Below are 13,213 nucleotides of genomic sequence, written 5' to 3' on the forward strand. Positions count from 1 at the left end.
TATAGAATAGCAGAAATTATACATTCGATTTAAATAATCCCCTCATAATGCTATCTAGGGTTCAAACTACATAATCAATATAAACATTATGCAATATAAGAAAGACTAGACTTCTGAATAGTTTAGTAGAACATGCATGCATGTAGAGCAAAGATCTTGATCAAAGAAAGAGCACAACAGATTGGGGAGAAACTAACTTATGCCTACTATGTCACAAGAAACTTGACAAGGGAAAAAAGTACACCATGTCTGATACTTGCCTTGGCCTCTTCACACAGTCTCAGCAGCAAAAATATGTACACAGCAAGTCCTGCCAAGGGGGAAGAAAGAGTCAACACATTGAAACCGACAAATCGAACTTATATGGGGGATTAGATATATTATACGTACTAACAATGTAGATTATAATTTTTCTACTCTCGAATCAAGTGTTTGGTGGTAGCTGGAACAGTATAATCAAAACTAGATTCATTTAATTGCGCTAACTACTATTTATGTTTCGCCAGGTGTTGAATGCCCATTTGGTGAATATAACTAGATGCCACAGATATGCACCATAGAATAACAGTCACTTCTTAAGTCATAAAAATACATATTTGTGTATACAAGAAGCTCTATAGAATCATTTCTGAGGTCATACCTCAGAAAAAAGGATAAAAAGTTCAACAAACATTTGATTATGTTTAATTTAGGTATAAAAAGATTCCATATGAAAGTGCTGTATTAACTACTATTACTAATCCAAACATCAATATGTGAACAGTTGTCATCTAGCACATGACAAGACTAACCAATCTAAAAGTATAAGCTGTTAGGTAAAAGCCTACTGAAATATGGTTAATAACAACAAATATGGTTTATATATATATAAAACTCTTACATAGCCGACAGTGAAATTCTGCATAACACATGGATTTAGTAATGTGCGGAATGCAATGAGAACTAAATTTAGAATAAAGAATATATATAACAAGTACCTCCAAAATGGTTAATATACTCCCAGAGATTCTCATCATTTTGCTAAATTTTCACTGTGACTGGTGAAAAGAGAAATCGGTCACATCAAACACCACGGTTTACCATTTCCCTGAAACGCTGGTAAGACTCCAGCCTCTGCAGCTTCATTTGATTGTTGATCTTCTTAATGAAGGCTTCTGCCCTGCGATTCAATTCCTCTGGACTCATGGATTTGTCCCTTCTCAAGGAGGCTCTATCATTGAAAGTGTCAGACTTTTTGAGCTCCTTCTGTGCCCAAGCCACAGGGTCATCATCACCACCACCACCCTCCCCATTGCGATGAAATGGCTCTGCCTTGGCAATCCTTGCACCCCATGTGTCACTCTTCTTCAGCTGTGGTTTCATTGTTTTCCCTTGTCCCTCCATGATAGCCCTCCATGTAGCTTCCAGTGTGTCATCACCATCTGAATCCGGCAGGACATAATCATTGGTGCAACTTTCAAGTGAAGGTTGGATCATGAATTTGTCATAGGTCAAACCAGACTCTTCAATCACCTCTTCTTGTTCTAGCTCTTCTTCAACCACCTCTTCTTGTTCTAGTTCTTCTTCTTCTTCTTCAACCTCCTTTTCTTCTTCCTTAGGTTCATTGGTTTGGTTCTCTGACTCAGTTGGGTGGTTGGCAGTGTCTGAAATGACGGTGGTTGTGTGCTTAGGATCAGAGGGTGCTGGTGAGTCAGAGAAGGTTTTGGGGGGGAAGTTGGAGGAAGCTGCAATGGTGATGATGATGAAGTTGACAATGATGTAGAGGAATGGGAGTGTTAGCCAGCTTCTAACTGAGACACAAAACTGAGGAAGAGTTGAGAGAAGAAGGTGGAATGTATATGGGACTATTGCCACTTTCAACAAAACAAGAGTGGAGATAACCCCCATGGACATGAGCACAAGCTTTGCAATCCACATGGCTGTTTCAGATCTGTTTGATTTGAGAGAAGATGGGTTTTGAAAAAGATCCATCACTGGCATGTTGCAGCAGTAGCACTACTAATAACAACTCTTCACAACAACACCCAGATTTCAAAACAAAGAAGAAAAAAAGGACTTTTTTTTCTGCTTGGAAAAAATGAGAAGAATAAGACCCAGAAACTAAAACTTCTAGGGGAGGAATTTAGCAATTTAACAACTAGGACATAAACATGAACAAGTACCAGTTCTTCAGAAGAATAAGAAGAGAAATTAAGGAGCTTTTTAGAAACTGAAAATTGAGTCCGAAAATTAAATTCTGAAAGCTTTTCATCAAGAAGATAATCGAGTAGGAGATGAAGAAGAAGGAGAAGAAGAAGAAGCAAGATTTGTGGTGAATTACTGTGGATCCATGAAGATGATGAAACAGAAGGAAAAAGGAACAGAAAACAAAGGAGGTGAAAAACTGAACACAATGTATTGAGGCCTGGCTGGCAAGAACTTCAGTCCTCTCTCTCTCTAGTCTCCATAGTACTACAAAGAAAGAAAGAAAGAAGACTTTTTTAAAGAAAGAGAGCTTTCAAATTTCACTGTTTCAGGTGCTGTAGTTAGCAGCAGAGCCAACAAAAATTCCATTAGTACTTACTGGGTAGGCATGCTGGTTTGGTTATAGAGTAGAGGACCACATGATGAGTCAAGAGGGGATTTAAATGAAGATCTATGAGCCTCTCTTATATTATTGTTGTAATCAGTGACACTGTTTGATGAATTCTCCACCGTCAGATGCTTCAAAATAGTTAAAAAGGGTTATGGGGAGATGATAAATTTTGCACTCTCTTCTTCATTCCATTACTATAAATTGGAGGTGATAGAGATAGAGACACCGAGATTTTAATTTTTTATTTTTTAAGGAAAAAATTGTTTTGGATATATTTTCAGATTTGAAAAGTCAAGCAAAAGTAAACGGTTGGGTTTGGGTGGAAATCGTACTATTAGTTAATTAACTATAATTAGCTCAGTTGTTAGCATGGTTTAATTTTTCCTTTTAAGAAATCTAACCAATCTTTGAAGGTAATTTAAGTTATCTGAATTAAAGTAGCTGCGTTGCGCGGCGGTGGCCACAATTTGCGGAGGTGTGATGATACCAACTTTTGGCACCACTAAGCTAAAGCTGCTAAACTAACTCTAAGGATACATGCATGAAAAATTACTAAGAGTGTCATAGCACTACATATTTATGATTTATGCATTCTGATCAATCACTACGGTGATGCATATAAGTTTATAATAAAAAAAAATTAATAATGCTTAACTATCTATCATAACTTAGTTGAAATTATGGTGATTCCATATCATATAATAATTTTTGGTACATGCATTAATACTTATATACATAGAAGTATCATATCCGTGACAATTTAGTGCTAGATTAATTCTGGATTGTTCTTGCATGGGTAATTCTATTCATGTGCTCATTCTTATTTTCAACATCGTTTATAATTATACAGCTAGTAAATTCTCATCTAATTAAAAAAAAAACAAAATATGAACCCAAACTCCGACAAAATCAATAAAAATGTTTCTAAGAATTTGTTTATGAAAAATTTGTTCAACTAATTAGTATTGTCATTTATAATTAACTGTCCACTTACCTACTTTCATTATAGTAAGTTTTGCTCACTCGGTTGGTTTATCATCATTTCATTCTCCAAATTGTTTATTGAAAAATGTTAGTACTTAGTAGCATATTCAAGGTTTTAAAATATAGTCCGTAATTAGGGATAATAATAATATAATATCCATATTTATATCCGCATCCCTTACTCACATTTTTAGTTATTATAAAATTAATAAATGAATAAACAAATATTAATAAAAAAATTCACTCTTAAGTCATCCACACATAATATTAAAATCATACAAACATAACCTTAAATCATTTAAACATAAGTCATAAACATAATATTCTAACACAATAATTTGTAAATATAATGTTGTAGTCATTTAACAAAATCATTAGAAACTTGGACTTAATTAATATAGTGGTACTCCTCAAGTCATGCAAAAAAAAAAAATACATTAAAACTAATTAGTTTATAATTATATATGAGAAAAAAATATTATACAATGACAGTATAAAAATATTTAATAGTCATTCAATTATAAATTATCATAAATAATAAGTTTATTGATTTTTATAATAATTTTTGTAAAAGTTATAATAATAATGATTTATTATTAAAATTATTAGCGTATAATCATTAAATTTATGTTTGTGCCGTAACAAAAATCAAATGTTATAGAATCTCATAAACTATCCATAGTCGATTCATACATTTATAAACTAGCTATTTTCATTTTGTGATCAATCCATCACCTTATAAAGTACACCTAGTTAATAGCAGAGAGGACAATCCTACTAAAAGAAATTAAATTACCCCCATGGTGCAGCATTGCAAGTTGCAACACGCGTGTAGTGCAATATCAATATCTATATATGCATTTATGTACATAGAATCTGGTCCAAATTTTGGGTTAAGGAAAAAAAAAAAAGAAGCACAATTCATTGTATGCATATATTGGAGATGTACAGTACCAACCATTGTTAATACAAATAACAATGATTTATATATTTTAATTAAATCATCTAAAATTCAAATCTTAACTTTAAATAAGAAATAAATTATATTTATTTTATGTGTGGTCATAATTTCTTATAAAAAAAAATTAATAACTACTTCCAATAATATATACTTGATACAAATCTGATATGGTAAGAAAAAAAAATTGTTGCATAGTAGCATATGTTATGTTGTTGGCACTTGAGTGAGAGTACTAGTACCATCTAGCATGCATCAGTGTGGCATGGGGTCACTTGTCTTACCCCAGGGAACCAGCCACCCACCGACTCACCCCCAACTTGTTACTACACACCTTTTCTCTCTCTATCCTTCTTTGGTAGCTTAAATGTCTGCTATAATCATAGCTACGAGTCTATGCAAAACCACTTTTCTTTTTTTAAACCAAAGTTTGATAATCATAACAACCATGACACTTTTTTCTTGAAGCAGAGTTTTCAAATTTGAGTTACCACTTTCGTCTTTACCCGTGGAACAGTGAACAATAGCAAAATCATCCCGCATTCTTTTGTTTAACGACTGCTATGCTACTGCACCTTCCTTCATGGTGCTAACAAAATGCCAATAAAATTACATCAAATCAATTAGTCTTTCTCACCCCTTTGTCCTGATTTACTTCCTTTCTCTGTCAATCTAGTGGGTTTTTTTTCCTTTTATAGTTTTTGTGCCATATGTTTTTACTTTTAAGGCTTTATTTTCTTTTATTATTATGTTATAGAGATGATTTTTATCAACGAATTATTTCGATTCTGTCAAAAAATATGTGACTGATCTTTTCGGCAGTGTAATCTCTCCGTCGAATTATATTTTTTGGAAGGAAATTCTACACTTACCGGCAGTTAAACTTTTCAATAAAAAGTTAGTCAATTTTAAGATTCCATTAACAGACTATTAGAATATATTAATTCTTTTAGAAATGCTAAATGTCATGAAAAGAATTCATATGGTACGAATCGACATAATCCATTTATTATATACCTTCTTTTGGAAGGATAACTACACTTAGTTAAATTTTTCAATAAAAATTACTCATCTTAAGGTTCTATTTGTCAAACTATTGGAATTAATACTTTTAGAAATGCTAAATGTCATGAAAAGAATTCACATGCTACCAATCAACCTAATCCATTTATTATATACCTCGTTTATTCTATAATCCATCATGGTTTTCGTTTCATCAATGCCACATTTTGTATGACTCTCATCAAATATTCTTTGTACTATATATTCTACGGTATTTCTTTTGGCGGCAACATACATTTTAATAATAAAAAATTGTGACTAAATTAATTTAGATATACATTTCATTTACGTTTAGTAATTAAAAATAATTTTACTAAAACAAATAAGCCCTAAACGTGAATATACACTTATTTTCAAATTTATTCACGTTTTTTTTAACCTAAGGTATTCCTCTGCCAAGAAACAAGAAATAATTTTTTGAGTTATTGAAATCTATTAAAGGAATCAATCTTTATCAAAGAATATTTTTCTATACATATAAAATTAAAGATCAAACTTCTTAATACTTAATTAAGAAAAAAATTATTTATTAGTCATATCACATCATATTAGTTACAAAATTATTCTTCTCTTATTAGCATAATGTATGTCTACATACGCATATTTTCTTTCTCTGTTTTATAGTAGGGAAAGGATGATTGCAGAGTAAAATATGTTTAAGGTGCCTGTAAAATTGAAAAAAATATTAATTTTATTTTCATAAAAATTTTGATATTAATTTAGTCCTTGTAAAAATAAAAATATGTTTTTTGGTTGGTTCTTAATAATAATTCTGTTAGACGATAATCCGGTTTGTCTAGCAAATTTATACATGTAATTACAAATGAATTAAAAAAATGTGTAAACTAAATCCCCAAATAAATGAATTACACAATTTGACAGCTAAATTCTCCTAAAATTACATTTTTTATTATTTTCTATGTGATTTTCTAGCACTTTTTAATGAGATGAGAGAAAAACTAAAGCCACAATGGATTATGGTGTAAAGAGAATGTAATTATCACTAAAAATTAACAAAAACATGTTTTATTTTTAGAGGAATTAAATTAATACGAAAAATTTTATAAAGAAAAAATTAATACTTTTTATCTTACATAAACCTCAGACATATTTTACCGATGATTCTATTACATTCAGCAAAAAATTGTTCAGGTACCGGTAATACTTCTGTGTTGGACAAATTATTATGTTACATAAAAGAAAATTATGCTATTAACACTTTAAACATTATTTAATTTATATGTACAAGTTTGTCGATACAATAACAGAAATAATATATCCAATATTTTGAATAATAATTTTATTTCAGAAACACTAATGTCTAGCTAAGACTATCTTGTAAATACGGAGAGTAATCGTACGATTTGTGAGTTGTCGAAATCATTTCTCTCAAGAAAACCTAAAAAGGTTTGTAGAAAATGCATTCTTTCAAGCAATTTCTAATCAAAATTTAGTTAGGTGCACATACATTGATTTATTCCATTAATTGAAACTATTGAAAATAATTATAACTTTGATTATTTTTAAAGTTAAGCTGTTGAGCAAAAGAAAAAAAGAAAAAAAAAAGTTAAGCTCATACATATAAATTCGTCAAGTCAAAATATAAGTGTTTTTATAGGTTTGACAGAAGCTTCTGCAACTAATTTATGTAAATGGAATATTCGAAAAAAAAAGAAAAGAAATTAATAATTAGAACATATCTAACTCACTGTAAACTGAAGAAGCAAAGAAAATTGTGTACGGAACTACAAACGAAATCTACTGATAGGACGAACAAAAAAGTTGAATAGAGAAAGTCCACAATATCACGAGTGTCTCAAACCATATCAATCATGACTCATTTTGACAAAGAAAAAAACACTTGTAAATGTCAAGCTTTGAAGATTATTTATGTGTAGTACTGTTTGAAAGGTGATAAATACCTAAACGAATTATTGCATATATAGTAGAGTTGAATCAAAAGCTACACATACTGGTTAGGACAACTTGCACTTTTTTTTTTTTTTTGAAAGAAAGGGTCTCCCTAATTATTTTTGATTGTAAACTTAGCCATTCATTGAGCTGAAATAAAGTATCTTCAATCATTGGTGAAAAAGGCAAAGAATATAAATTATGAATAGAAAGCCTCGTTAACCCCGCTTCACGGGATTCCATTTTATGTCAGGTATGACAAATTAAACTGCGTTCAGTGATTTAACTATGCATTAGAATGTTCTATTCTATAGGGCTAGGAGTGCATGGGGCTGCATATTAAAAAAAAAATACAGTAAAAAAAAAGCATGATTAATTAGTTGCGTCCAATTGTGCATTGATTGGTAAAATATGCAATTTAAGAATAGGGTAATCCTTTCGAGAAAGCACAGAAAGGATATTGTAAATAATTGGGAGATTATTTAGGGGTTGAGGTGGCACTGGCATATTAGCATATACTATCATTGCCAAAAGGCTAAACTACAATATATCAAGGGTAAGATAAATACCAACAGTTCAAAACAAATCAAACCACCTTGTTCGGATTATTGAATCAAGGTTGTCTTTGGTAGTACATTGTATTGGATAGTATATAATTTAATTAACGTGTGCTTATTTGTTTAAACTTTAAAAAACTTTAATTAACAGGTGAAAAACAAATAATTATTATTTTTAACTTTAAAAAATACATAAAATAAATGTTAAGCTTTGTATTTAGAAATACAGTACATAATTATTATAAACTTTTTAAAAGCATATTTTTTTATAAAAATAAAAAAAATAAATGAAAAATATTGATCCAACAAGTTGGTCCTCCTCTCCCATTGCAATTACATTTTTTTTATTATTACTAATATAATGTGATATGATTAGTAAATAACCTCATCTCTTAAGTATGTATCATAAGTTCAATTTTTTATCTGTGTCTATGACAAAACATGTGCCCGAAGAGATCCATCTTTTAAATAAATCTAATATATTGAGAGATTAATAATTAATTTTTGGGGTTTAAAAAGAAAAGGAATGGATTAAAAATTGGTAGACTAAATACTTTCAACCTCAACCTATCAAACAAAGTGTTTTTAAGAAAAATCTGAGATCGACACATCCCTCCTTGACTTCTTTTCTCTTTTGGAGGTCGTGCACGACAAAAGCCTACAGATGATCAGTTATGGAAATCATGTTTTAGCATTGTATGTATGTGTAATTTATGTGGAAAAGCCTCTTAATCAACCGAGAATCTCTTCCTTGGATTTCAGGTATCTTCTAAGTTGTGGCAATGGCTTAGTTCTGCTATTAATTGCCCTATATACCTTCATCCAATCCATTATGTCTTCATCTCACTCTTTTTTATCTAAGCAGAGGAAGGACATATTTATGGCTGCAGTCACTTTTACTATTTGTATGACATAGTACATCAGAAATCAGATGTGTGGTTCCACAACTGCAGTACCTCTTTACATGCTTGAATTTCTCTAATTATCAGCAAAACTAGAATTACTAAAAACTTCACATCTGCTGTGATGAATTCTTCAATTTCTAAATTTTTTATTATGAAAAGTATGGGTATCAATGGTCATCCTAGGCCAACGTACAAGATTGAGGACGTTAGTTGGCACTCACCAAAGTTTAACTAGGTGAAATGCAACAAATATGGGTCAGCCAAAGGAAGCCTAGTGTTGCAGGTTATAGTGGCATATTGTGTAATTATTCAACCTCCCTTTTAGGCTGCTTTACGACCAAATTGAGCATTCAAAGTTCATTATATGAAAAAATTATGGGAGTTATCCATGCGATTCAAGGGGCTGGAAAAAAGGGATGGAAGAATTTATGGTTAGAGTGTGATTCTACTCTAGTTGTCCAAGTTATCTGCAATCATGGGTTGGTCCCTTGGCAACTAAGAAATAGATGGTATAATTGTATAGATTTAACTAATAAAATGAATTTTGAAGTATGTCATATTTGCTGACAGGGCAACATTTGTGCAAACACACTTTGGCTCCCTTGCTTTTTCGTTTTCTAGTTTATGCTGGTGGGATTATACTCCACCTTTTGTTGCTGCAAAATTAAATAGAAATAGAATAGGTCTCTCAAATTATAGATTCACATAGTCTTCTTTTCAATGAATTTGGTTACTGTTCCCATGTGTTTTGTTCCTTATCTTTTTCTTAATAAATTTTCTTGGTACGTGGTTGAAGATCATTAAAATTTACGATCCCAACCTAATTGGAGGTTGAGATGGTATTCTCTTACGGAAAGTTTGCTTACCTTGGTTTATAAAAAAAAAAAAAAGTACAAAATATATTAAGTGGGATGACTCAAGAAACCAAACTCGTTTTGTTACCCATATTTTAAAGGATTATTATGTATTATTTCATCAAACTTAATTTTTATACACAATGGGTGTAAAGATTTTGTATTTTGAAATAATTAAAATTTAATTTATATAAAATTTTAAAATAAATACTAAGTAATATTCACCCACTTCTTACAGATTTAAAAAATAAAAGCATTTAATAAATACTTTTGTCAACACAAATAAAGAAATAAATTAAGAAGACTAACTTAGTTGAATAGATAGGTAAATTGTTATAAATCTCAATACTTATCTCATCCTTATGGATAAAAAATAAAAATAGAATTAAAAAATAAAAAATCATCAAAATTTACAACTAATCGTGTTAGCAACATATACCTTTTAAAAAAAATACTTTTTAATTTTTTAACTATTCACCAAACACAATTTTCAATATAATTTACATGCATTATTCCTTTAAATGCAAACGAATACTCGGTCACTTTTAAAATTTTCAATGAATTAAAGGTTCTATTATTTGTTATGCTTCTTTTCATTTGTTTAAAAAATACTCATTAAATAAAACTAGAAAAGAAAAAGAATATCCTCTATAAAAGCAAGGGGTAACAGAATCCCCTGTTTCTTATGATGAATTACCATCTCTCTTTCTTTGATTGCTAATAGTCAATAGTTAATAGTTAATTTACATATCAATAGAAGCATAGATAAAGAAAGATATAAGATTTTGAAGAATAATAGATAATTGGCATTACTGTCTTGCTTATTGTTTCTTCTTTGGGACTCCCTTCTTTTGGAGTGTCTTACAAGAATTCTTGACCAACTCGTTACATTGCTACAGCCACCTCTGCACCTAATTCTTGCATTTCATATCTTTATCTGTAGAATTATATCATTTATAAAATAATTTTAATAATATTAAAGTTTTATTACATCAATCATCTTATCCCAGGTTTCTCTTTTTTATTGTAAAAATAACTGTACAAATATAATTTCATTTATGTATATAGAGGCAGAGCTTAATAAGAGCAGGGGAGGCTATGACCCCCCTCCCCCTTCTCCCAAATTATATTTTATTTTTCTTTTAACAAGTATAAGATTTTTTTTTTTTTGTGTATGACACTATAAATAATTTTAATTTTAAAGTACTACTTAACTATATGGCTCCCCAAAATATTTTTGCTAAAATTCCCCACTGTATGTAATCTAGTTTTTGAGGCAAGTGCCTCTAAACCCCAAATTTGTATTTAGTTTTCCGTTGAGAAATATCTAATGGAGTATACGTTTCTAAGGAAGCAATTAATTAGTATTACCTTTTTCCTTTTGAATACGTTTCAAACACACTACTACTATTAAATATAAATGATTACATATGCGTTCCAATGTTTATATCCTTTTAACAAATTTTGTGTTTAGATCTCAAAACCTGTATCAATATGACATTCATAGTCAACGACTTTGTCGTCGTTTCTTTTAATATTAAAAACATATTCTTAATTTTTTCAATAAAATAATGTACGTTCAAATATAAATTCAAAGTTCAATTTAATATGATCCAACACAATTACGTTGAATGATTCAAAGTTAATTTTATCATAACTTTAAAACAATATATATATATATATATATATACCCTCAATTTGATATGATCCAACACAACTTTTAGGTAACTTAAAGGCAAAGATTCATTCAGTGAGTCACTGACAGAGTGACACCTGACACATAGAAAAGCGTCAATTTAATATTTTCAACCATTCGGCTAATTAAAGATTAATATCCTTAACCAAATATATCATCTACAATGCATAGTCAAATATCTATGGATGCCGACATCAAAATAATCACAAATACCATGCAACTTACTTGCTATCTGTCATAATCATTTTCATATTAATTCAAACCCAAAATGATTATAAAAGTGAGGCTCAACAAAAATATGATATCAAATTCATGGAAAGCTATAGTGTTATTAAAATATAGAAATAGAACTGGCAAAAAGAAAAGGACAGCGATTAATACATGTAAAGATATTGTTTTGCAGTCTCTTTAACTTGTGCTTTTGGCAGAGGTTTTAATTAATTACTAATCTCAATTAGAATACTAAACAACTCTGCATAAAAGTTAAGGAAGATATATATTTACTATTGTCCGAAAGAAAATAAGGGTACCTTATTAAAGTTTTCATGAGTATGCTAAACTGCATATAGTATGCAATTATTCAGCATCTTTTTTTTTTTGACACACAGAGAATCATGAATTTTCATTGATAATTAACTCACGAATACAATAAGGGAACATAATTAAAGAACTGGCTGGGAGCATGAAATCTTAAGGCCCTTGATTCCGCTTCAATGACTGATTGAAAACCATTATATAACGTTATTTTTGCACAGAAAAATTCACCTCTATCATTTTTGAAATAGATACCAATACCAAAATTGGAAATATTATTGTAAAATGCAGCATCAACATTGCATTTCAAGTATCCTTGCTGCGGAGGGGACCATGTGTAGGTAGCTTCTGTTATTTGATTCACTTGATGATTGCCATTCTGCATGTAATTGCAATGCTGCATTAACAGAAATTGATGCTGACTTTTCTATATCATCCCAAAGTTTTTCATTTCTTCTGTTCCATATGCACCACAGAATTATAGCAAACCTGTTTTCAAATTCAGATTGCAAATTCTGCAGAAGATTGAATAATATGCCATAAGCCAGCTTTCTCCCATACTTGTCTGGCCCGAGGACAGTTAAGAAATATATGCCAAGAGTTTTCTATATTATTCAAACAGTAAACACAAACACTTGGACATTGAATACCTTTTTGACTCAATCTTTCACGTGTGGGCAAACAACATCTCAGTACTCTCCACAAGAAATGTTTGATCTTAGGCAGGACTTGGAGCTTCCAAATATCAAGCCAATTACCAGTTGCCTTCAAGTGATCTGTCTCAAGGATGTCTTTCATGATGCTATGGTGGGCACTTTTTACTGTGTATGATCCATCTTTGCTACAGCTCCAAACAAGATTATCATCATCACTTGTGTGCAGCAAAGGAATTTTCAGGATGTGTTGAGCATCTTCAGCATTTAAAAGTTTCTCTATTAGGTGCTTGTTCCATTCATGAGTGTCTTGGCTGATGAAAAAGGCTACTGTTAAATTTTCAAGACATGCAATAAAGGGGAAACAACAAAAGGATTCGAATTTTTGTGAAGCCAAGGTTAACTCTAGACATTTATGGATTTACCATTTCCAACTCTCCACCTCAAATTTTGTCTTACTACCACTTGTGAAGCATGGATATTACACCATACAAAACTTGAATTTTGTCCAAGTTGAACATCCA

At 30.6% G+C, this 13,213-nt stretch overlaps 1 protein-coding gene across 1 annotated transcript; it reads right to left on the bottom strand.

The window, feature by feature from the left end:
• On the bottom strand, window positions 1-2,728 carry LOC102664248 (uncharacterized). The gene is made up of 2 exons (XM_006599646.4): window positions 978-2,728; window positions 1-310 (listed from the first exon to the last, which is right to left on the bottom strand). The coding sequence occupies exon 1, from the start codon at window positions 1,978-1,980 to the stop codon at window positions 1,063-1,065; it is 918 nt and encodes a 305-aa protein (XP_006599709.1). The 5' UTR covers window positions 1,981-2,728; the 3' UTR covers window positions 1-310; window positions 978-1,062.
• Between the last annotated feature and the right edge of the window lie 10,485 nt (window positions 2,729-13,213).

Source organism: Glycine max, chromosome 16 (genome assembly GCF_000004515.6).
Source record: "Glycine max cultivar Williams 82 chromosome 16, Glycine_max_v4.0, whole genome shotgun sequence".
Taxonomy (NCBI): Eukaryota; Viridiplantae; Streptophyta; class Magnoliopsida; order Fabales; family Fabaceae; genus Glycine; species Glycine max.

What these genes read in the sequence shown, in the direction of transcription:
- LOC102664248 (XM_006599646.4), bottom strand. Translation starts at nt 1,980, where the DNA reads ATGCCAGTGATGGATCTTTTTCAAAACCCATCTTCTCTCAAATCAAAC.